Below are 26,240 nucleotides of genomic sequence, written 5' to 3' on the forward strand. Positions count from 1 at the left end.
CATGTGGCTCAGCTCACGTCACTGCCACTCTGGACCTCTGGAGAGTCAAAGAGACCGGTCTGGATGTTAAAGGGGAACCCTGGCAGGCTCTCCACAGTCATAACATCCCCGCTGTGCTGTTGACAGGAGTCTCCGGCACGCTTCGGACATTGTTTTGTCAGTGACTCAACAAGCACATCCGCCTAATCGTTGCAGTTTGTAGCAGGGACCGGGAAGTGACACCATCCCCCAGTCCCAAGGTAAATCAGAACAGCATGTGGATGTTTGAGCTGTCCTCACGGTGTACTCTGATGAGTGTGTGTATGTATGTGTGTGTGGTCCACACTCAGTGTCAAGACTGAACCCCAAATCAGCACAACACTATAAACTTGTAAAATGCTGTGTGGCATGTTAACCCATGTCAGAAAATGTTTTTCCATGTCTCTCTTTGTCATGTGGGCAGTAAAGAATGTGAAGCAGACTAAAGTCTACAGACCAGACTGGTTAGCTCCTTCTCAACCACTTACAACATTAGATTAGTGTTTACACAGTAATACATAATTAATAGTAGTTTTACTTGAGTACACAATCTCAGTATTCCTTCATGACTGTTTGCAAGAACTGCTATAAAGTTTGTGCAGTGATAAAATAGAAGTGAGGTTGTAAAAATACAATGTTAGATTATATTTAAATAAGAGCAAGAGAACAGTGAATAATAATGACTGTCCATGATGTACCAATACTGTAGTCTACCAATACTGTAGTCTATAAATAGTCTCATCTGACCATAATAGTGTTGCTGAAATCAGAGGTTGGCTAAGTTTCAGTTGAACCTGTATTTACAGAGACGCCGAGCAAACTAATCTGCTTTCAAATATGCAATTAGACAAGTTCAGATTGTAATGTGCAAGCAAAGATGTGACTGGACGAGCACTGACCAAGCATGCATCAAACATGACAACTAACAGCTGACCAAAGCAGAAATCTGGAGCACTTTGCAAAAACAAACAAGACAAACAAAAAAACACAAGTGGTTTACAGAAACGTTTCACCTCAAAATAAGGAACAAAAACTTGTAGACAAGCAAATCATGTAAAGCAGAATTAAGAGTTACAGTTTTGTATCAGTGTCTGATATGTTTCTATAATAATTTGAATATGATGTAACGATGCAGGTGATACTGGAGAACAACAAGTACTTGTTGTTCTGGTGGAAGCTCGCCTACGCAACAGCACGCCAGCACAAGAGCTCTGAAAATAGCCTCTACACAAACAGTACTTTGTGGAAGTGCTGGATGGTTGGACGGCTCTTTGGGACCTGAAGCACCTCTTAACTTCCGCTGTCACCACAAGCTGTGCTTGTATGCAGAGAGCCCTCAGCTTCTCTAAAAGCCTTTTTGTAAATCCCACATATGGGAGGTAAACTCTAGCAACAGGAATCATGATTTCTCACAGTGTTTGAAAAGACACAGAGAAGAGAGAAGACTCCTTTGCTCCAATGGATGCTACTTGTTTTTTAAAGTTCACCAAGTCCATGGAGTTTTAAGTATCTCCAGTGGGCATGTAATGGAATAACTTTGGGAGACAAAATGGCAAAGAAAGTATTTAGGGAGAATAAACAAGCCCTGCGGTAAAGCCCTGTTCCCATTCTTCATTTTTATTATCCTTCAAAGTATTTAGAGTATTGCATTTCAGCATAAAGTCGGCAGAACAAAACGTACTGTAGTTTTTGACTCAGACGTGTAAATGTGGTGTTTTCTACTGGATCTTCACATGAAAACTAAAATACTAAAATATTAAAATAATGTTTGTTTGTACAAAAATATTTTTTACTGCTACTCCTTTATTTTACTAATTCCATAAAATGTGTGGATTTGGAGTTTGTACTAATGCTCCATACTTGAACTTTAATTTACTGCTGAGTCTGTGTTGGTGAAAAGGATGCGTCACACTGCTCACCTCTAGCAGCTCTGAGACAATGGGCAGGACCTCTGGGTTGCAGATGTCGATTGAATCGTCCCTGTAGGTCTTCTTCTTGTAGCGGATGTTCCCCAGGTGGAGGATTGCAGACAGCAGGGAGAAAATCCTGAGAAAGACACTGATTGTTAATACATTTAATCATTGTCATACAGCAGGATTTACAATGAAGACACTTCCATTTCTTCTATTGGCCGGTCTCTTTATTTCACCAAACTTAGAAATCATCTAGTGAATTATTTCTCTTTAAACACTTCTTGCAGTGGGGAGAGAGTGAACAGAATTGCAACTTTTGCACCTTTTCATGGTCAGCTGTGTACTTCCAAGAAGCTGACTTCACAAACTGATAAAAGCAGCTTCACTTTCTGACTGATGCCTGTTTACTTCCAAAGAATTTAACTTAAGTGCAGTGACCACAGAGACTCTGTTTATCCCCTACACATCAACACTATAAAGATTTCAGTGTGGAGACAAGACAACAAGAAACAAACTAAAGTAGAGGTGAAACATGCTTTGAGCTGTTGACAAGCTGTGAGAGTATGTGAGCAATCAAAGAAATTCAGATGTGTTGTGAGAACACCAGATGAGGAGTAGGAATAATTACAGAGTTTCTTTCAGTCGCCTTATACTGCTGTCTGTGTAACCACATCTGCTGAGCTGGTGATATGTTTCCACAGAAATGTAATGAGATACATTTCAGCACATTTAGTCTACTTATGACATTTCTGACCCTGACAGACTGAGGTTCCTGCAATCATTTATATCAGGACAGTTGCATACGTCTCGTAGCTCATCTTACTGTTTGCGTGTGGAGGGTAGGAAGCCGACCATCTCCATAGCCAGCTGCAGCCGCTCAAAGTCGTGTTTCAGATCCTCTCCTTCCACTGTGAAGCAGTCCTGCTGGTATCAGGTGGAACATGCACAAACACAGAAGAAGAGAGGGAGACAGAGAGAGAGAGACATCAGCATCACATCCACTGTGAATGGTGAAGACTTGGTGCTCTGTGAACCTGATGGATGTGTCTATCTACTGTATGTGTGCCCTGCAGAAGCAAAATGAGTGTGTATATGTGTTTGACTAAGCAGGGTTTCACACTGTGATCACCACTTGACCACTTGATAATGAAATTTATTTTTAAAATATAACATTAAGTCATTAAGTTAAAATATGTACTACTAATTCAGGACACTCGCTACCAGAAATTGATGAGATGGGTCAGCCGGTTTGGGGCTAGCTGGTAAGCATGCTAACTTTAGTAGAAGAAAAGAAGAGATAGAACTAGAAGCAAAACATTGGCGCTGCTCCCCACAGCTCTTGGTGAATAAAGGAATGAAGTTTGATGCTGAAGCTGCAATGTTTCTTCTAGACTGGTAAGTAAATAGCTGTTAATACTAATGTTGGCTATGTAGTGATTGCAAAACTTACAAATAACTCCTTTAAGTCCAAGTCGTGTCACTTGAGTCCATATGTTGTTTAATCTTCAGGAAAAAGATCATAGCAAAGGTTGCATGTTTAATGACTGAGAGTGGTGTTTAGACCACCATGTAGAAACTAATTTGATCGTAATGGTTGTCTGACTCAGCTTAGCAGATGAAGGCGATTAATTAATCAAATCGAATGTTTGCTTTGAAGTTAATCAATTACAAAAGCATGTCCTAATGTCAGGAAAAACAGAAAACCTTTAACATATGCAGGCCACCTCTGTTAGCAAATTTTCTGGGGGGAAACCCTGCTAAGTGAACACATGAGTGCATTCCTGTGTAACCAGGGGACACTGATTTCATACAGTCATTGTAAGTGAGTTTATGAATGAATGAGTGCTGCCATGACTGAGATACTAAATGAGAGAGCACTTGTGTTAAATAAGGAGTTAGAGAGCGAGGATGTGTACGTATACGTTGACTGAGTGTGTGTGTGTGTGTGTGTGTGTCTCCTCAAGCCCTCCGGTCGGTCAGCATGTCTCTGCTCCGGCAGCGAGACTCTCTCAGGCTGTAATTAGCACATACCACAGCGACCGGCCAACGAGAGAAGACACAGGAACCCATAATCCTCACTCTGGATTCTGCCTCTTCTACACTTTAACATTCAACACTCCTCTCTCTGCTTCTCCATTGTTTTTCCTTTGGCTTAGAACTTGTCAGGAACTGCAGGGCCAATGAGCGGCGTATTATTTCTCCAGTGAGCTTCTCCAATTGCAACAAAGGGGTTTTGAGGCTTCTCGAGCTACAGCGAGACCCGGGAAAAGCCAGTTTTCAAATTGCCGGGTATGTTCGGCCTCCGCGCCAAGCAGGACAATGTGATACGTTGAAGGAAGTTGAGAAAATAAAGAGATCAATTTTGGCCAGTTGCGAGGGAATACTTTGGTCAAAAACCAAAACCTTAGCTATTGGTACTGAGAAAAAAAAAAGAACAAGGGATTCTTGAGTGCAGTGCAGGGATGATTAAGAAACAATCTGTTCCTTATTCTAAACAAAGAATCTTTTCTCACTTCAGAAAATGAAATTGTAAGTTTATGCCAGTTGCAACACTTCTGGTGCAAGCTTACACTGAACTGAGTTAAAACAGGGGCCCAGCTGACTCTGCACATGGAGGGTTTTTTTGTTTTTAAACAGATCCCCTCATGGATCCAGTTAAAAGTTATATGCATCCAGTCCAGGCTTTCCTGTTACTTACCAGGACTTAATCATGATTTATGTCGCCGAGTGTACCCGGTCGATTTTGTGCCAAAAACAGCATGCCACCCCGTCGCTAGACATTCCACACGACCAGAAACCATAGACACCCAGACAGGCACAAAATGCAAACCCACAGCCACCGAGGCCCAGAACCAAACACCCGACTGCACACACCAAATGCAAACATCCAGAAAATGTTTGGTCTTTGGGATCTTCAGACAAATACGTGATTTTTTTTTATTCACGTTTGTTTATTTTCTATTTTCAGTCCCAGACGTTGCATCTGGAATCTGTATACACTTGTCACTGTTCAAAGTGCTGAGTGTCTCTATTTACTGCAGCGTGCCCCCACACACACACACGGACACATTGACCAATGGTCGAGGTCAAAGGTTAAATAGGCCGAAAGGGTCGGTCAGATGCTCAGACAGCTGTCAAGGGCTGCTAAGCTTTCTGTGTGTGTGTGTGTGTGTGTGTGTGTGTGTGTGTGAAGACAATGACATCATCTCCTTAGACAGTGGGGTCACAGACTGATGAGGTCATTGACTGCCCCATGAGAAAGAGACAGCGTGTCAGCAAACAGTGAGAGGGCACGGTTGTGTAAGGAAAAAATATAAGAGAGAGAGAGAGGAGCCAGGGGAAAAAGGGAGGACATGGAGAGAGCTCCGAGAAGTCAGTGACGTTAAAGGAATAGTTCAACATTTTAGGAAAATTGAGAGGTAGAATTAACAACTTTACTCTGAGGCCAACACGTTTTGACCTCTTAAGACTTTTCCCTGTCTCCATTAAATAGACAGACCAGATAGTCTTTGTTACATTTCTGTTTACATACAAGTCACACAAACAAGATACAGTGTGTGAATATGGCAGCTTTAGCTGGTGTAATTTTTCACTTTAGACAGAGCCGGTCTATATTCTTAGCTTGGCTCCAACTCCATATTTAAAACATTAATATCTTCTCATCTCACTCTCGGTAAGAAATAAATATATTAATGAGAACGCTGAAGTATTCTTTCGACTATCAAATTTTCACCCCCTGTGGGCTGGCCTTGAAAAGTTTGCCTTACTCCTTTTCAGAGAACAGTGGCTGTGGTGATCTTGGATTCACAGAAGTTACAGTGATTTCAACTGATAACCCAGCGTCAAAGCAAAAACCATGAATTGAAACATGAAAAACATAAAAAATCAATTGAAACCTCTCCTGCAGCATTATCCACAGCACACAATCCTCATTGCCAATAAACTGCTAAACATGCTACTTCAGTTGGAACTATGAGGTGCAGATTATTCTGCAGGAAAACTTCATGTGAATCCAAAATGATAAAAAGCTGTTTAAAACCACATTTTCAAACCTACAAGAGGTGAGTATTTGGTACTTTTGGGGTAGTATTTCTTTAACTGGATGAATTTTAAGCAAAGTGCTGAAAAAGCAGTGAGTGTCCTCAGAAGCCCTTTCCCTTGGATAAAAGAAAAGTTTAAAAAAGTAAAAGACAAAGAGCCAAAGTCAAGAGGGAAATACAGTGAGACCAACAGACGAGTTGTGCTTAAACTAACCGACTCTCATGTCAAGTGTTTGCTCATCAGCAAAGTCGGAGTAACTTAATCTTCTATTAAGAAGATACAGAATCTCTTAAACCGCACACAACAAATCCCACTGACCAAACATTGCTTACTTCAGGTGGAGGCTGGCAAGACAATGGCAAGCTCAAAGACCGGTGTGACAGCAAACACACACACAACATGGACCACACACTTAGAGGGAAGTTGCAGGATGTGAAGCCTGTTGATCTACTGTAATGTTTTCACTGAATAAACACACACATTTAGGTAATGATACTTTCTTTAAAACCACAACTTACTTTCAGTTTCCTGTTTAAATTTTGCTGATAAAGTTTACTGTTCAGCTGATATACTTATAAGACTTATTACTTTTATAAGCCATCTATGTTACACTTAACCTTCTTCAGGTTTGGCTTTCTCTGTCAATTTTTGTTTGAAATATGTATTTTTGTTTTTATATATTCTCCATCGCCATTATTTTTTCTTTTTGTAATTGTCTCATATACTCAAAATAAACACACTTACTTCTTATTCTCAAATATTAAATTTGGTGTCAACCCAAAACCATCCCCACTGACTGACACTAGCTTCTTTCTTCAAATTTAAATAAAAGAGTTCAAGGCAATTTCTCTTACAATTGTCAGTGCCTGCAGGAGTGTTCATGTGCCAGTATGGCACTGACCATTTCCACTGTGGTCATTTTGAACTATCTTTGCCTCAAAAACCACATTTATGGATCATAATGCTCAGTGCTCACAGTGTTTCCTGCTTTTCCATTCCTCTCTGATTTTGGATTTAACATCATACTGATGGTTGCTGCTGTTTACACTGCAAATGCAGAAACCAAAAAAGTATATTTATACTCTGCGATGACAACCTAGTTTGTCCACTGCGCAGACTTTGTGTGATATGTGTCGGATAATAAATGTAAAAATAGTGCTGGAGGTAAAATCCTGAACCTTCCCTTTAAAGATGGCGGTTTCCAGATCTGACAGCATCATCCATTTTCCAACAGCAAAGCATCCAAAGCCAAATACTAGTTTAAAGGGATTCCTTTATGTTTGAATTTTATTTGGTTAATCAGCGTTTATATTGTCACACTCCTTGGTTTCAAAAAGAAATGAGGAATGTATGAGTTCAATTTCTTCTTGAAAAAGTTATGATACTAAAAGTCAGAGACAGGAAATCTTGTCTCTGAGTTTATTTTTAAAACATATTGTGAATTATCTCTTTGTTTATTCAGTTAATTAGTCATTTATCAGTGTCAAATTCTTCAAATATCTCACTTTAGATGAGTTTTTAATACAGTAGAAAAATGTACACAACTCTCTTGATAATTAAATAACTAAATACATTAAAATAACAACATTAAGGTATCCCTTTAAACACTTTTCATAGGCTGATTTTTTATGGAGCACGACCAGCTGAGGTCAGACCAGGTCGCCTCCATCTTTAGTCCATTTCAGTGAAAGCAGACGTGTGTGGACAGCGGAGAGAGAACAAGACCAAGACTGGCACCAAAAACCCCAGAGTACCACGACACACCCATGAGCACAGACGCACACAAACAACTTGTCATCGACATGATACTGACCAGCTCGCTCTCATAGTAATTGTCCCAGTGGAGTTTGTGCGATTTCTTTGTCATCTGGAAGCAAGGCAGAGCGGGTTAAGGAGGCATGAAATACACACAAGAATACGCAACACTTTCAAGAGAATGACAAAGATTACACATGCTGTCATAATATGTGAGGAAAATATTACTAATCCTCACACACTCACATACACGCACACAAACAGACACACACTTCTCCAGAGCTGCAATAAATGAATCCATGATGTGACCTTAATCAGAGTTGACAGTGGATACAACTGGTTTGAATTTCAGAAACCACAGGATCTTAATCAGCGTCTGAAAACTTTGGAGAGACGTAACCTTGTTTCTTACACTATTTACACTGAGTATTCAGAGTTTTTATTTTAGTAAAAGTTGAAATCCTGAAGTCCTGTTTCTGTGCACCAGCACCTAAATTTTGTCAGCACAGGGTGAACATGAATATATTCACTCATCTTTTAGCTCTGTTTCTGGTCTCCTCAAACTCCTAAAGTAAATATCTAACTCTTTAGCTGCTAAATGCTGCACTATGTTCATCAGATGGTGTCTCACTGTGTCTGTCTGCTGTTTGGTGCTGAGCAGATAGTGTACAGCTGCCAGCTGAGGCCGAAAATGACAATAAAACAAGAAAGTTGTGGCTCAGAAAGCTAAACAACGAGCTATAAACCTCCATAAAGCCGAGCTGAAGAATCAGAAAATATTTCTCTGTAGGTTCATCACTACGCGCAGCCTCTTCCACATTGTCACACTGTTTTCACTGTTGTTATAAAAATATTGATCATAGTCACTTAAAGGATTACAGCTTTAAGTACAGCACTTGACTCTGTGTACTTGGTTCCACCACTGGGAAACAGACAGACGCAGCGACAGACAAACACACAGGGAACAAAATCCATCTCTGAGAGGGAAGAGAGCTAAATATGGATAATCATTTTTGCTCCTTTGTGACACTGTTTGTGTGTGTCTGTTTGTCAGGAACATACACACACACACACACACACGCACGCACGCACAAACACACGCGACCGTCGGTGCCCTCTGCACGAGAGCAAGCCAGCGCCAGATTAACTCCTGAGTCTTGCCGTTGCCATGGAAACAGAGCTGCATAGTAACAGGCAGCCGGCAGCAAAGGAGGTGGGGGTTTGTTGTCGTGGGGATTAGGGGAGGACGAAAGAGGGGAAAAAAAACTGTTACTTTTTTGGGGGAATCCAAAAAAAAAAGATGAACAAAGAATTTATTTTTTCTTCCCTTTTTTCTTTTTTGTTGCCTCCCCAGTGTGCTGCCATATGAAAGGGGGAATATGAATCCAGCGCACATCTGCTGCCGACTGCAGAGGATGCACACATGTGGGGGCTTTTGGCATGTACACAAGCACGTAAACACTCCCAGCCACAAACACACACACAGACACTGGTCTGAAATTTTTTGGGCTGATGCAATCGGCACTTCAGAGCGTTTGAGAAGTGCTCCAGTTATGATAAATGAGTAAATAACATCCAACAGAGAGAAAAAGGAGGGAAGGGAGACAGAGAGACTGTCTATCATCATCTTCAGAGTCTTCATCTGTCTCTCTACAAGGTGCCCTGGTTTTATTTTTCAATAACAACCCATCCTTTTTTTGCATTTGGAATGAACATTCACCATTTCTTAAGTGAGACACTTCATTATTACCACTTCAAATCTAAAGAACCTCACAACGTTTCCTTCACCATTCAAATGAGAGCTTTTTAATTATTTGTATTGGTAAGTTATCTTGTCACTTTGGCTCTCACAATATAATTTTGTTCTATGACTTGTTAACCTGAAACAGCTTTTGATTCAATAAGTAATGCTGGTTTATTGCCTTTGGTAACTGCTGACAAACGACACACTGCAACACTGAATAATTAATGTCAAGATAAGCAATTATAACATAAGTGCCTTTTTGTCACTTTGAGCTTTCCATCCTCCTCCATGTTGTATCTTGTGTTTCTAAATACCTCATGACTGAACAGATAAGATGTTGTCTTCACCTGTTTACATGGTGATGTGTCACCAGTAGGCAGGACTCTCTGAGACTCGTTAGTAAGGCTGCATAGTGTTTGAAGTTTTTTTTTTGACTCTGGCTGCTGATATTTGAGTTGTAGTGAAATAAAACAGCTTGAAGTTCAGGCTTAAATGAGGACATATTTGATAGGAGTATCTAAACAATCAACCTGAAACTAAACTTTCAGTATATGACAGATTTTGAAACTCCTGTCAGTTCTCAAAAAGCAGGGACGGGTTTTTTAAAATCTGATTTTTGTATCAATATATACTAGTTCACTGCCTGATTATTTTATCCACTAACAATTTGTCATTTGGTTTTACAGAAACTGTATTATATCACAATTTATATTAATATTGTGATATAAAAATCACATATACTGTAGTTGAGAACTGTATTCATGTTGTCCATCCCTGATTAGAAACTTAAAAACTGACCTGCCATTTTGAAAAATATAAATTGTGCTCAATCACAGAAGATGAGATGATTCCGGAAATTCAAAAAAGTAAAACAAATTTCCACTTAACTGGTTGGAAATGTTGGTGTACGGATAAAAGCAAAAGGTGAAGTGCAGACCTAAATCGTGACATATTTAAAGCATGTCACTTGATAAGCGATGAGGAAACTGTTCTTCAAATTCACATATGAAACAAACACAAATATCATATTTCCATCCATTAAATTATTTTCTTCTGCAGTGGTTTAATGGTACCTGACTGGAAGATTACAGCCACCAGCTGTTTATAAATCTCAATGAACCAACTTCTAATATTTTTATAACACTAGTGGATGAAAACATGTGCTAATTTTTTTAGATTTGGATGTAAAGTTAATCATAACAACACAAATCCTGTTTCAGAAGCAGGATTTATATTTACATATTTAAACAGAGCAAAAAATATACAGATGTGAAATTTATGTAGAAATTTGCATTTGTTTTGCTGTTTATATGCAATGACAACACTGTTCTGTGCAGCCATGTGTGCGTTTATATGTGCGGACCTGGTTGAGGTAGTGGTATTCCTCAGGTTTGAGCAGGTGGAAGGACTTCCTCTCCTCTTCACTGGCTCCGGCCAAAAGGTAGTAGAACACATGATAGTTCCTACAGACACACACACAAACGCATCAAGTTAGAGGGTTTGATTCTACAGCACAAAAACACTTTTTGTTTATTGATTTCATGAATATTCTAAATTCCCTCTGAGGTGAACGGAGGACAGGCGCTTTCACGTGTTTTTGCTCCACTGAGACAACGCCACATGAAGACACTCAAAGCTCTGGTAGTAGAGTAAAGTGAAAAATTCTACTATCTGCAGCCTATTTCACAACCCAAACCTGCAACACGTAACAAATAAGTCACGCCTGCGACCGGGCAGGCTCACGTTTCAAGTCAAACAAAGCGGCAGTGTGGTGTGCGGGCTGGAGGTAAGGGCCTCTGATTAGCCATGACAAAGGCTGGGGCTTCGGCCAACGCACGGAGCTGTAATTCTATTACCGCTGGAAACGAGCTTCACTTCTCTGCACAGGGACACTTAGTGTTTGATGGAGTGGTGGAAAGTTAGGAAGTCCAGGGAGGATATTAAAGAATCCCAGAGTGGAACTGGTAGATGGGTGGAGGGATGGGTGTTTTTACCTGAAAACTGTATAGAGCACAAGAGATGTAGTAGTAGCAGCAACATTAATAAGCTACTAAATAATAACTAAATGACAAGTGTTATTATTTTCACAACTGTCACTTCTCCTGCTGTTAATGCAACAACTTTAAGTTTACATGACAGTGAGATGTGAGCGGGCAGGGGGTATAAAACAGCCCAAAATGACTGATGAGGTGATCAACATGAAAAGTTTGTGTCAAAAACTGCAAGAATTGCAAAAATAATGAGTGGAGAATATTCATAAGCTCAAGAAGGGAATCTGCGCATTATCTCTGAGAGCAGAAGTAGCTGTTACCACCATGGATTTTATGAAAGATGTGGATGGTTTTGCACTGAAACTGCAGGAATAAGCACCCTTAAAGTGTGTTTGTGTTTAATGAATGTTGCTAACATTTGTCAGGCTCAGTGTTTGATATGTGCTACCATTAATGAATGTAGTGCTTCATTCATTCAAGAAATTTGACTTGTGCTGAATAATATCAAAAAAACATATCCATGTATGTGAATCAATAGAATAAATTATGTGACTATTTCAGAAAATGCGGTGAGAGTGGGCTGTGTAAAATTACTGACTGAGAAAAGAATAATTTATTGAGATTCTTAACATTAATTTTAGTAGAATTACAGCATTATACCGAGTCCTACATCTAGTCCTTAGTTACTAACACCAGGACAGTGTCTACTACTGTGACCAATTTCAAAAAGAACAGTTTTTCAGAATAAATGTCAGATGTATCATCCCTTTGTGCACTGTTTCTGCTCTTCACTACCTATCAAAGTGCAGAGTCATAAAGCCTGACAGCATCCCTAGAAAGCTCAGCCAGTTCCCTCCCTCATGTTTTTTTTTTCCTTTGCTGGGGTCGTACAGAGGCAACCTGTCATGGAAGAGGCTTTAAGATTTAAGATAGTTTGTAGTTTATCATCAGCCTCCTCGCTCTCCTGCCACCTCCCTGTTTCAGGTCTGAGCCGTCTGGGAGGTCTGGTCTTCAGTTTCTACCCTATCAATATGGCCGCCAGGGCCTGTCATCGGGCTGAAATAGAAACCTCAGGCCAGCCAGGGTTAGAGGGATTAGATGACCAGTGGAGGGTTTTACATTGTTTTTTTTTCTCTTACAAAGCCATTATGTTGGTGGGATCAGTGACTCTTTTTTTTGACTGTTGCCTGAGAGAAATATGGGGACAGAGCAGGTGGAGAAAAGAAACCGTGTGAGTGTCTGAAAGAAGAGAAATTATTTTAAAGATAGCTGTGAGTGTATGAGCCCACTGCGTGGGAGATAAGTGTTCAAACTTGGTGGTTTTAACTGTATGTGAGTGTGTGAAAAGAAACAAGAAGTGAGAACAGGCAGTGTTGTTGTTGTACTAAACTGGAAACATAACCAATCTCTATGAAATATCTCACCGTCTTTTTTCTCATATTCCAGAAAAGTCCTGATGTGTAATTAAATACATTATTAAAAGACAATCATGTCCTGTTTGCATAAATGACCAAACTCATTTGGAAACCTGACAGTTGAGGACAGGGCAAAGGGTTATTTCAGATGGACACCCGATATATCTTCAGCGTGCAGAGGAAATGAAGACTATTTCAGTATTGAGTTTCTTACAAAGAGAACACATGAGTGCAGAGATATGGATCTGACATCTTATCTCTCAAACAAGCGGGAATATGGTTCTCAGTGTTACCAGTTTCTGATTTCGATTATTTATGGCTGCATCACATCAGCCAGGGTTACTTTAGGTTTATTATTCTCTCTCTCTTGCTTTCTTTTTATTTTCATATGTTCCAGAGTCAGAGTTAAGAAAACATTCAGTGCATAACGGATTATTAAAATAAATGCATTGATCACAGATGCACCAGTGATGAAATGTTCAGTAACCAGGCAAATGTATTCAGAGGTTCATGTACTTGAATTTAGCCCTGATAAAGGAGCCAAACAATCCTGCTGCCAGTCTGATGTCTGAATGTGTGTGAATCGTCGTCACCACTCACCTCTCATTGTGCTCCTGGTACACCAGACGTGATTTCTCCAGCAGGTACTTCTCCACATAGGCCCTGAAAACACCACACACACACACACACACACACACACACACACACACAGATATATATATATATATATATACATATACTGTAAGAAGAGCCATGTAAAGAAAAAGCTCCTCTGATATTTAAGTTAAAATACAGGGAAGACGGTGACAGAGCTGCAGACTTGTTTCTGACTGATGCTGCTTTCTTTTCCACAGTAGGAAACTATAATGAATTGCAGTTACAGTTGTGGTTTCAATCACTGCCTTAATGTTAATATGCAAACACTAAACTAAATATTCAAAATTGTTATTATTATTCAAATTATTATTATAACACAACATCTATATGATTGATTTGTTACTATGATTACACTTTACACAATAATTACTTTAATCATTAAATATTAATCAAGCTACCATTTATTAGTGATTAATTATTAAATATTAATTCTTCTGTGGCTGTGGGTGTGTGAATTGTGTACCTGTATCCATTTCTACATGTGTTTTATATGTATCTGTGTGTGTGTGTGTGTGTGTGTGTGTGTGTGTGTGTCGCACCCCTTGACAGTGCCACTCTCCTGGTAGTTGACCTGGATGAACTTGCCGAAGCGGCTGGAGTTGTTGTTGTGGGCCGTCTTGGCGTTCCCGAAGGCCTGAGGAGAAAATAGAAAGAGTCACCTCCAGGTTAACAGATAAGCACAGAGACAGCTGATGAATGGCAGGTAGAGCAGCTTGACTCTAAGGTATAACACTCAAGATGAAAATGTCTGCAGCAGAAATGCACGGACAGATACTGTAAGTCTTAGAGATGCATCAAAACACCAAATAGGATCAGTGACAAACAGAAAAAGAAGCTTTTCAGGTTCATAGCCCAGTCTACAGGCTCTTAAAACACTCAAACTTAATGATGGGAACTGAACTCTGGACCAAAGTGAAAAAATGTGTTAGGAGTAGAGGGGAAAAGCTACCAATCACAGCACTGTTACAGAGGTCATGAGGCTCAGGAAGGGGCCTGCAAGAGGCACACACACACACACACACACAAACACACACATAAATACACACACTCAGACACGTCAACCATGCACTAAACTGCCAAATTCCTATGAAGGCAAACACACTGCCGAGATGAAAACAGACACAGTCACAAACTCGTGGGAGTCTGTGGGCATCTCTGCAGGAACACACACACACACACACACACACACACACACACACTGGGGAGTCCCATCATTAGAGGCCCCCGGAGGACTCATTCAGGTTCTCATTAGGAGCCTGATGGGCCACAACGGACCTGGTTAGGAGAGGAGAGGAAAGACGGAATGGAAATGAGGAGAGGTGAGGAAACAAGGAGAGGAGAGGAGAGGAGACAAGGAGTGGAAATGAGGAGAAGAAACAAGAAAAGGAGAACAAAAAAGGAAAGCAGAGGAGAGAAGATGACAAGGAATAAGCAAAGGAAATGAGGGAAGGTGACAAGGGGAGGAAAGGAGAGGAGAGGTGACAAGGTGACAAGGAGAGAAAAGGGGAGGCCCCTGGAGGACTCAGTCAGGGTCTCATTTGGAGTCTGATGGGCCACAATGGAGCTGATTAGGAGAGGAGAGGAAACAAGGAGAGGAGAGGGGAGGAGACCAGAGGAGAGGAGACAAGGAGTGGAAATGAGGAGAAGAAACAAGAAAAGGAAAGAAAAAAAAGGGGAGGAGAGGAGACAATGAGAGGAGAGATGAGAAATGAGTTGAGAGACACAAGAGGAGAGACTTTGAGGAGAATTTCTTCCTTGCCGGGAAAGAGAGGAAAAAAGTGGGAGGAGAGACAATGAGGATCATCTAGGACAGAATAGACGATAAGGAGAATGAAGAAGGAGTGAGCAAAGAGAAGAAGACAAAGGATGAGAGGAGAGGAAACGAGGACAGGATGAAAGATCAAAAACATAGGAGAAAAAGAATCACAAATGAGATTAGGAGGAGGGGCGCACAAGGAAGGGGGGAAAGGGAAAATGAAAAAGAGGAGTGAAAGGAGAATGAGAGGCAGAGAAACATATTTTCATGTTTGAGCGCTGCAGTTCACAGAAGCAGGGGTGAAATTTCAGGCTGATGCAATCAGTGTTCGGGAGTTATGATAAATGACTAAATAAGAAACAGCAGAGAGAAGGCGAGACAAGGAAAGAGGGAGGGAAAGGGGGAGACAGAGAGAGAGAGGTGGGCGTCAGATAATTGATTGTGGCTGCCGGGCCAACACTACAGCTCTGGAACAACACGGTTAATAAAAGTAAAATCCTGCTCCTGAATCAGGCTTTGATCCCCGTGATGATTCATTCAAAAACATCCCTCCACCCCCAACATCGCCAACCTGACACACATTTAACAACCCAATCAGGACAAACACACTGAGAGAAGAGAGGAGGCAAAAAAATACAAGGTTGATCTTTCTCTTTTTCTATCCATTTTCCATCCCTTGATTCTTTGACGCTTCTCTCCTTCAAATCCATCCATCTTTCTTTTCTCTCCACCAGATCCACATTGGGGCTTTAAAAATAAAAAAAAAAGTGCATCCATGGGTTCAGACACACAGTCAACCACAGACAGAGAAAGAGTGGACGAACAGTGAGCTCTCTCCTTCAACTCCCACAATCCAAAATGTAAATTGAAACTACAATTCACATGATAATGACAGACCTTTCATCCTCAATAATTTCTGGATATAAGAGCCCTTCTGTGGCAAATATTTCCACTTTTGAGTTTTAGAGGAAAATCCACTTCCTGAAATGATTGAACTCTGAGTGAAACGAGCCCGGCTCAAATGGAAACTGTCAATGACAATCAAACCACTGCTGGCAGAGGACACACAGAGGGAACAGAGGGCGGGAGACGTACACTGTTGTATGTGTATTTAGGAGGATGTATGTGCTGTTTGAGCTGATGATCTAGCACCTCTGTATGCATGTGTGCAGCATGTGTGTGTGTGTGTGTGGAGGAGATTAATGAGCAGGGCTACAGTGTCTGGATGATTTAGTGGTGAACTCTGCCTCATGGTCAACGCCTGCTGTGACCACAGCACAGGAAAACACACACTGTGAATCAGTGATTACTCTCTCTCTCTCTCTGTGTGTGTGTGCGTGTGTGCGCTCGCTAAACATATGAGTGTGCAGACCGACTCAAAGAAAGAGAAAGAAAGAAGAAGGGAGAGCAGAAAGAAAGAGAGGGCAAGCATGAAGATGAAACTAGATAAAAACTGAAACTTCATGTTATTTGCTCTGTTTTACTGCGTTACCTCTCAGCAGCACTTTTTACCCCCTTGTCTGTTCATCTGTCTTTTCCCTCATTTCTGTCTACTTTCAAATAAAAGCAAAAATTAGGCCATCTTCCCAAGATGAACAACAGCCCGAAAGAATATACAGTAAAGTAAAAAGCCCTCTGACATGGATTTTGAGGGATTTGTTGGTGAAAATGTTCCCTACAGCCCCCAAAAAACTTTAAAAGTTAAACAAATATCAGAATATTTACTGTACTGATGACTGTAGAAAGTTGATGATGACTCAGTATATTGTTGTTGGAACAGCAGGGAAATTGCAGCACATATAAACTAAGTTCAGGAGAATTATTGGAAAAGAGAAGGTCTATAACAGCTCATAAAGTTTTTTTTTTGCCAAATGATATTGTTTTCCCACAGTCCTGTAACATCCAAGGGGTGAGAAACATTTGTTTATTCAGTGTTGGGGGTCAGTGCAGTTTAGGCCAATTCTGAAGGTGGATCTCTTTCAAATGTTAAAAAATACTGTAGTTACTGTCTTCGCACAAACTAGAAATTGGGTTAGAATTATCTGACACTGTCTCTTCCTTCTGTCTAATGTCCAATCTAACATTTTTTGACACAATTTGTTGTTTGGATGTTGGCATAAAGAAACATTGAAAACTTGTGATTTCATGTTTCTTCAATTCAAAAAGAACATGTTGCCTGGAGGAAACATCCAAGAACAAGGAACAGCCCAGTAACTGGGTACATTTGCAGTTCCCACAGACTTAAAGGACTAAAGTGTCATTTCAATTTGAAATTTAACATGACTCAATACAAACTGAATTAACCCCAGTCCTTACTGCGTAGCCTGTGGTGCCATATGGAGTCCAGAAATAAGCAACCTAAGTGTGTTAAAAACAGCTCATCACAGCGTCCATTTACACAAATCAAAGATACAGCGCTTAGCCAGCCATATGTTAGATTTTATGTTAAATCAAACGTGCTGACCCCAAGGCTTAATCCTGCTGTGACAGTGTGTGTGTGTGTGCTTATGTCCAAATAGCAACTCTGGCTTCATACTGGCAGTATGCTAATGTATGCTTATGCACTGTGTTAGCCCCCGTGGGCTCTTCCACGCTGTCACATTACGTTAGCCAGTTGTTTTCTCCACCGCTGCAGAAAACCCAGCTCCTTGGCCTCAGAGGAAGCAAGCAGTGGTGCTGCTATTTCAGAACAGGATTTAGCGTGTTAAGTGTTGAGGGGAGAGGGACAAGATGGGTGCTTGCCTGTTAATTAGCATGTCAGGAGTTTCCTCAAAGCAGGGGCTAAAATCAGCTCAGATACAAATGCTCATAACGTGGTGCTCTTTATGCTCTTTTTGTGTTTTTTCTTTGTTGTCTTCCCTCAGTACAGCTGCAGCATTTCCCCAAACACTCTCAAAAACCATTAGGTGACCTAGATTATGAAAAACAAGTGGAGCCGTGCCAAAACGACTGCTGGGCTCGTTTCCATTAGCCAGTTTTCTGCGTTTCATGGAGTGCTGAGTGGTTAAAATTATTGATGCTGGCTGCAGAGCCCTGATGTCCAGGTGATGGTGACTGCTTGTTATATTTTTTTTTGTTTTTTAGCCTGCATGAATATCCAGGTCAGACAGAGGTGACATTATGTGGGTAAGACTAAGACATTTTGAGATGTTTCTTGGTAGGCTGGTCCCACATTAGTCAAAGATAGCTATACAAATGTAAATATGGCAACCAGTATTATCTGAGACTCCAGTACTTTGCTTGGTAACGCTTTATTTTACAGGTGTATCATTTCAGAATTAGTTCCCAATTCATTTCTAATAAGTTTCCTGAAAATAACTATGTAATTTGGTGCTAGATATAAGGAAAATAGAGATGCTGTGCTACTGTTACAACCCATTTAATTAATTCTGATTAATTTCTGGTGTCAGAGCCAGTCTTTAGTCGATGAAAAGCATTAGCTGAACATTAAAAATTCAACATGAGGGATAAAGTCTCAAATTAATAATCAATGAAATTCATATATTTCCTGTATTTAGTGCCCAATATTTCCTGACAACTTCAGAAAATGATGGAAATTATTCAGTTGTTACTGAAAAATTGTAATCACATATCGCATTTATAGTGCAGGCTATAAACACTATCCAACACTATATTGTGTGACAGGCATTCATAACTTATACATGTGATTGTTGTAAATCCAATAATGCAGTTTCTAACATACTGTAGATTTGTAACCAACTGACTGATAAAATAATCAACAAATTAATCAATAATTAAAATAATCTGCATTTTGCTGCATTGTAAATCTTAGCTGTACACACTGCCTATTGTGTTCACCTCGTGCAGAGACAGTATTGTGTTTGACCAGAGCTCTTCCAAACTGTAGGTTATTTTATTTTCATTTTGCTGCTGCATGCAAATTTTGCCTTAAAACCAGCAGGTAGGCAGAGGTGCTCAGCCTTCTTCTGCCATTACTCCCTGACAACACCAAACCAGAAACCACCGCTCTGCATTCACCCTGTGGGCACACAGCAGCACGGCTGCAGATGCGTCAGTCAAGCTGATACATGCATCTTCCATCGAACAACCACACACTGACAGATGTTGGTACAGTGGCAGATAGAGTAAATGCCAACACTTGCATAGACACATCACAGGCTTCACAGGCTTGGTGGGAGACACTTACCCCATTTACTGCTTCATTAAACAACTATAACATGACAGGAGTGGACTGTCAAGTTGCACTGCTGATACGCATCAACAGTTACACATGTCAAGCTGCACTTTTGACAGTTTAATCACTGGTAAAATAGCCACTCTATAGCAACTAGAACATCCTCATACACACAGACACACAGATCTCTAGTCTTTAAGATATTTACGAATAACAAATGAGAGCCAGACAGAGAGGGGAAACATTTCTTATTCCTCAAATTAGGGAAGAGTTATTGAAGAATGCTTCCAAGAGAATATTCAAGGGATTTACTGCAAGTGTGTTAACGCCCCTGTCCTCTAATCAAAGGCTTCCCCTTTCAAAGACATGTTCAATGGATGGACTGCTTAGTGCCGGTTTACTCCAGAGCGGCTAATTTCAGCCCACTGGGCCATTATTAAAGCAGACGTCTGCTCCTGGGTGTTTCTCTGCCCTACAAGCATGTTTCAGTGTGATGAAAATACAGAAGGACACGGTCATGGAGGGCTGTAGGGAGTAAGACTAAGAGATAAACTCAGTTGATCCACCTTCCACACTGACATTAAAGGAGTGCTCCACCGATTCAGCATTTCCCTGTTCCAGCACAGAGAAAACAGCACACATTACGCAAAATGCAACGTGACTGCCAACAGTTTGGTCAGAGATGCATTTGACTTTGCCTCAGTTAGTTGTTTGCCTTGTTAAGCTACATCCCAACTAGCAACACTGATGAATAAAACATAACAGTACACATTTCAGGAGCAATATAATCAGAATGACTGGGGAGAAATCAGGTTAGCTGAAAAAAATACAGGGGTACAGAGATGTCAGTGCTGTTCATGTCCTGACTTTGGCTCCATCTCCTCACCTCTGTCTTCACTCTCCATCTTTCATGCCTGATTCTTGTTGTTAAACAGCATCTGGAGCAGCAGAAAAGCCTTGAAAACAATCTTTCAGAATGATTTCATGCTGTGTGGATTCTCCCTGCGGGCCGTCTGAGTCTGCTTTTAGACCCAAAGGGTTTTTTTTTAGTTTTTTTTTTTTTTTTTTTTTTTTTACTTTATTTCCACATTCACAGAGGCGCTCACAGCTCAGCGAAATGACATCACATAGCATTCCTCCACTAACAGGTGCAGCTCGGCTTCACATGGCAAGCTGAGAAAACAGACCGTGTGTGTGTGTGTGGTGTGTGTGTGTGTGTTTGAGTGTGTGTGTGGTTTGAAGTAGCTTCAGTGCCAGCCCGTCCTCTAGGTGTGCGGTCAGGCTTGAAAACACACACTCACACAGTAGAGCAGGTGGTAGTGAAGAGCTTTGCCCTTCATAGCAGTAAGCTGTAACATTCATAAGACTCGACAAATGACAACATTGTGCGAGTGTGTGTGTGTTTGCGTTCAGCTCAGGTGCACTACCTCCTTAATCTCTTTTGAGACCCTGAATGGGTCACACTGAGTAAACTGCTATCACATCCATCTGGTTCCTTCACAAGCCCTAATTAACTGGACTAACCGGTGTTTGTCTCAAGCAGCTGGGAGGTTGACTCATACAGTAACTGGAGGTTGCGATGGTTGAGCCTCAGCAGGAAGAGAGATGAAGCGAGGTGGTATTAGTCACTGCCAAAACACCCTCCAGTAAAGCACTAAACCAGGGCTGCAACTAACCGTTATAATTATTATTGATTAATCTGTTGGTGACTTTAATTTTGGAATAAGATGTTTGCTGTATTAAACAGCAAAAGAAAGAGATTGTCGCTTCTTTAGCCCACCAAGCAGTGGTAGATAGTTAAGTTAGAATGATATAAAACAGAAATAAGCAACAGATTCTCACATTTTGAAACTGGAAACAGCTTTTGTTCCTGCTAAATGAAGATTAATCAGCCCCTAACTACTCTTAGAAACAAAGCACTAGAATTGAGCCAGACCTCTTTGACAAAATGCACATGTTCTGGGTGGGTGTATCTCTAAAACATCAAGGACTCTAAATAATGTGAACAAAGCTAATGAAGTCAAGTCAGTCTGATCTTCCATTCTCTGCATCTCATCTTTACAACTCGCTTTTAACTTTCTCTCTCTCCATCTCCATAATAATCTCACTTTCTCCCCAGACTCTTTCTTTTCTCTCAGTTCTGTTTCTTTCCTTTACCCCAGACACATGGGATGAGCTCTCCTTTCTAGGAAAAAAGGAAGTAAGGGAGGGGAAAGGAGGTGAGGACAGAGGAGGAGGAGGAGGAGGACAGTTACGTAAGCCTGACAGGTCACACACTGAAGGGGCCTCCTCGTAACGGCCAGCATGTGTGGGTGACGGAGAAACAAAGAAATTTAATACAGTGTTTTGATATGGTACATATTCACACAAACCTTTACCTTGTTTCCAGTTTAAACGTTAACTCACCATCTGTCTCATTTACAGGCTAAGCATTCATTGCAGTCACTCAAACAAACACAAAATAATTTCCAATTATTGCCTCCTATTGTTCTCAAGAGGTCTGTTTTATGTTTTGTATGTGCTTTGTATGTCTGTGCTTCTGCTTTGCATGTTTCACGAAGTATCTAATCACGCAGCACAATGTTATTTTGTCTATATTTCTATTTATGAGGTTTGGATGTTTTGAATAGAACTGATAGTACAACTGCTTATGAATGATCTTGATGATTTTACAGTTTTTATCTCATGTTCTTACACTTTATTTTTAGGGTGACATCTGTGCAGGGACAACAGATGAAAATGATTTACAGCAAAGTTTATTAACGTGCACTGTCCCTGTTAAACAAAGCTGTTGTATTTTCTCAGTAACAGACTCCAGATTTAAGGGAATAGCTTGAATACTTCTGGAAAATAAGCAGATGAGAAGATCAGTTGCACTGTTGTGGGCAGGTTATTAGCTTGGCTTAGCTTAGCATAAAGACTGGAAACAGGGGGAAACAGCTAGCCTGCTCTGTCCAAAGGTCACAAAATCCAACTGATCCGACTAACACCTTATATCTCATTTGTCTAATCAAAGTTAAGCTAACAGTAGAAATATGTGCGAGCAGTATCAATATTCTAATTTATCACTGAACACACAAATATGCATATTCTCCTGTATCTAATTCCAGGAACAGGAACTTCATAAGTTCCCTTTATGAGCTTCTATTGTTTTGCACAGTAATGAGCTGTGGTCCACCTTCTCACTTTAATAAATTGTTTATTGATTAAATGGTGCATGTAGTGGGAGTTTATTGTGCATTGTTCTGTTCTTTTAACAAGTGTCCATCTGCAACTACATTTTCCCTCATTGGACAATTAAACTTGATCAAAATAAGTTATGAATGGTAAAAAATACTGCACCGTGTGACATTAGACATAACATGAATCACATCTGTTACATCATTTTCGACACCTACAGAGTCGACTCTCCTCGGCTTCAGCTTTCTGAAGAACCGGCTTCATCACAGCTCTCCATGTGGGTGTAGTTATTGGCTAACAGTGCTCTGCTATTAGGTGGCACACTGAGATGGAGGTTCGCTTCATGTGGCGAGCGTGAGCAGTCAACGTCACAGCCTAATGACCAGTGTTTGACTTTGCTCAGTGACTATCATCCAGTTGAGTTAATGCCCAGTATTTATTGCCGAATTTGACCACAAGGAGGTTTAAAGCTGGGCAACGAGCTGATTTTGGCCTGTGGATCCACAGAGGGGTATAACAGACACAGCTGTAAAATATAAAAGGCTTATTCTTAATATATGTGGTTGTACTCAAGTGACTGTTAATATACTTTACAGAGGAGTGAAATACAGCTCTGACTGCAAATGTGTATCACTGGAATGATGGTCATAAAATCAGTTAAAGAACTAATGTGAGAAAATATCCAATGATCCCCATCCAAGCTCACATGGCTATGCATGATGAAAAAGTAGAAAATAAACAAACAGTCATTTGTCTTGGCTACAGAGTAAATACTGACACTTTCTAGAAATTCAGAACATGATGTACAGCAGCTTAATCTCTCTGCATGTACAGAGAATCATCCAGAGAGAGAGGGCTTTCTTTGTGTCTCTGTACAAATCCAGGATGTGCCCGCATGAATGTACAGTATTAGTCATCAGCAGCTCTTCATTCTTGTGTGTTGTGGCCGTTTCAGGGTCGTCCTTTCAACAGGGGCCCATTACTCCCTTCACACACATGCACGCATACTTCACATGTACACACACACACACACACACACACACATTGGACACATATCTGCATCACACATACAAACAGCATGAAAAAAGAAAGAGACAAAGTCACGCAAGTTCCTTTTATGGTCCAGGAAGCCTGAGACACAGAATAATACATGACAAACACACACACACACACACACACACACACACACACACACACATTTATGCGCTTCTGTACTGAGGATCTATACTGCCCCTCAGCATCCCAACCTGGTTAACCTAACTAAACCTGCAACAGTTATTGTTGATAATCGATTCATCATTTCAGTGATTATTTTAAAAGAAAAAGGTCAGACATTCTGTTGTTTGCTGCTTTTCCTTGTCTTCACATCACTGTAAACTGAATATCTTGGGGTTTTGGTCAGATTAAACAAGACTTTAGAAAATTCTAATGTAGTGAAATTTTAATTTTTTGCCTCTATTTAATGGTGAACAGTAGAGACAGACAGGGAACATGGGGAGAGAGAGATGGGGCGATGACATGCAACAAAGGTCCCCAGTTGAATTAGTGGTTTTGTGATATGTAACTTAAACCTCAGGCCATTAAGACGCCCCGCTGAACCTTTACTCTTAAACCCTTAACAGCCATGTGAACATATAAGGAATGCAGAATGCTGAACACACAGCCAACAGCTTTATCCTTAAACCGTCACAATGAATGGTCAGTTCACTGTCTTGCTCAAGGGAACGATGGGGAGAAGCGGCTGCTTCGTGTCTCAAACCTCTGACCTTGTGGTGTGTCGTCTCTGTGTGAGGGTCTCATGTGTTTTCATGTTTCAGGAAATGTGCCTGAATGCATTTAATGCTCACATATGAACAGAAAACTACTGTACAAATCCCACGCAGCCAAACACATCTGCACATGTGTTGAGAAAAGTTAGATAGCACGTGGAGGAGACGACAACTCATGCCTTTCTCACACTCTGTAACACACACACACACAATAACACACACACACACATTCTCTCTCTCTCTCCATAAATGGCTGCTGTCACTAGAGTGCCGGACCACATCTGGATCCCATTGGCCTCAGGAAGGGCTGAACACACAGGCCCAATAAAAGCCTCCTTCCACTGCACAGGACTGTCAACAGGCCCTACACCACCGAGGTGGAGAGAGAGGGAGGGAAGAAGAGAGAGATAAAGAAAGAGGAGAGAGAAGGACAGGAGGACAGCAAACATAGAAACATGAGGGAGGTATAAGAGGAGGGAGATGTACAGGAGGAAAGTGAGAAAGGAAGGGATTGAGGAGAGGTACATGGAGGAGAAAGAGAATGACAGACAAAGGTAGATAAACAAGTTTCTATAACTGACACAACCTCCAGTTAAATGAAGACAAAACAACAAGAACTGGCCATTAGCACATCAAACACACCCTGCACTGGACTCAACCACACTTTCATCTACACTAAGACAGTAGAACAAGTAATGCAGTAGAAAATCTTGGACTCTTCGTAGACAGCAAACTCATTTTTGATCAACAAATCACAGCTATTCATAAACAAAACACAGAGCACTGTCTGTTGACCCCAACATCCTGCTGCTGCCTTCTGAGAGCATGATTCAGCCCACACTGCTGCGCTGTTCCCTCTGCTTCTTTACCATGTTCAGCCATCTCCTACATAAACAAACTCACCAGCATCACACACACACACGCACACACACTGCCTCCGCAATCATCAGCAAAATATGGACGACAGAGTCATCACACGCCTAACACTTGTAACAGCAAATGACGCCGATCACCCCCTCAAATCCACACTTCACATTACTGCCTTCTGGTAGGCGATACAGGGCTTTAAAATGGAGAATCTCTATCATCTTTTTAGAGAAACAGTTCCACTCTTTGGGGACAAAAAATGCTTATTTTCTTTCTCGCTGAGAAAAAGATACCACCATGTCTGTAGCTGTAAATGTGGAGCTGGAGCCAAATGGTAGCTTTGCATAAAGACTGGAAACAGGGGGAAACAGTTAAGACTGTCACGAGGATAATGAGCAACAAGGGTCATTGTTGAGAATCAAACCAAGACATTGTGGTTATGCACAATAATGCTTTTTATATCCTCTACTTTTTGGGCTCTTTGGTGGAGTTGGAAGCATGCAACAAGGTCTTTACAAAACAGCCTTTTCCCCCTCCACTCTACCAGTCATAAACTTTATTTTGCTAGATTTCTGTCTTTTTTCTTTCTTTCTACTCTGGTTTTCTTGTTCACAAATTAAAAACATGTGCATAAAAACAGCTGGATGAAACCCCACAGAGACACACAGAGGTACAGGTCTGCATTTAACTCCACCTGATGAAATGTTTATTACTCGCCCAGCTCTGAACAACCGGCTCCAGAGAAGTGACTGTTTGTGTGTGAGTGTAACTACTATGTCAGTCCAGCCATACCTTATAAATGCCCTAGCTTTATGTCATCCTGCCGCTGCCAGAGTTAGCAGTTAGCAAGTTGTGAGTGTGTGGGGGTGTGTGTACGTGTGTCTTTCAAACTCTTCTATAAACCCTCAAATAAAAAACAGCCTGCGAAGAAAAATATACACCTTTCAACAAACATTAAGACGCCTAATCAACCCCAAA

The 26,240-nt window shown here is 40.8% G+C and overlaps 1 protein-coding gene across 14 annotated transcripts in view; it reads right to left on the minus strand.

Moving 5' to 3' along the window:
* LOC108883012 (unconventional myosin-IXAa) overlaps positions 1 to 26,240 on the minus strand; it is a 130,744-nt gene that overhangs the window by 49,658 nt on the left and 54,846 nt on the right. For 8 of the 14 annotated variants that reach the window (XM_018675851.2, XM_051073177.1, XM_018675852.2 and 5 more), the window contains exons 3-8: positions 14,074 to 14,168; positions 13,478 to 13,540; positions 10,835 to 10,934; positions 7,786 to 7,839; positions 2,755 to 2,855; positions 1,938 to 2,064 (exon numbers count right to left, since the gene is read on the minus strand). In XM_018675851.2, coding sequence (XP_018531367.1) covers positions 1,938 to 2,064; positions 2,755 to 2,855; positions 7,786 to 7,839; positions 10,835 to 10,934; positions 13,478 to 13,540; positions 14,074 to 14,168 — 540 coding nt within the window. The remainder of the gene's footprint in view (positions 1 to 1,937; positions 2,065 to 2,754; positions 2,856 to 7,785; positions 7,840 to 10,834; positions 10,935 to 13,477; positions 13,541 to 14,073; positions 14,169 to 26,240) is intronic. The other 6 variants (XM_051073176.1, XM_018675850.2, XM_018675862.2 and 3 more) reach the window with 3 other exon arrangements.

This window comes from Lates calcarifer, linkage group LG10 (genome assembly GCF_001640805.2).
Source record: "Lates calcarifer isolate ASB-BC8 linkage group LG10, TLL_Latcal_v3, whole genome shotgun sequence".
Lineage (NCBI taxonomy): Eukaryota > Metazoa > Chordata > Actinopteri > Centropomidae > Lates > Lates calcarifer.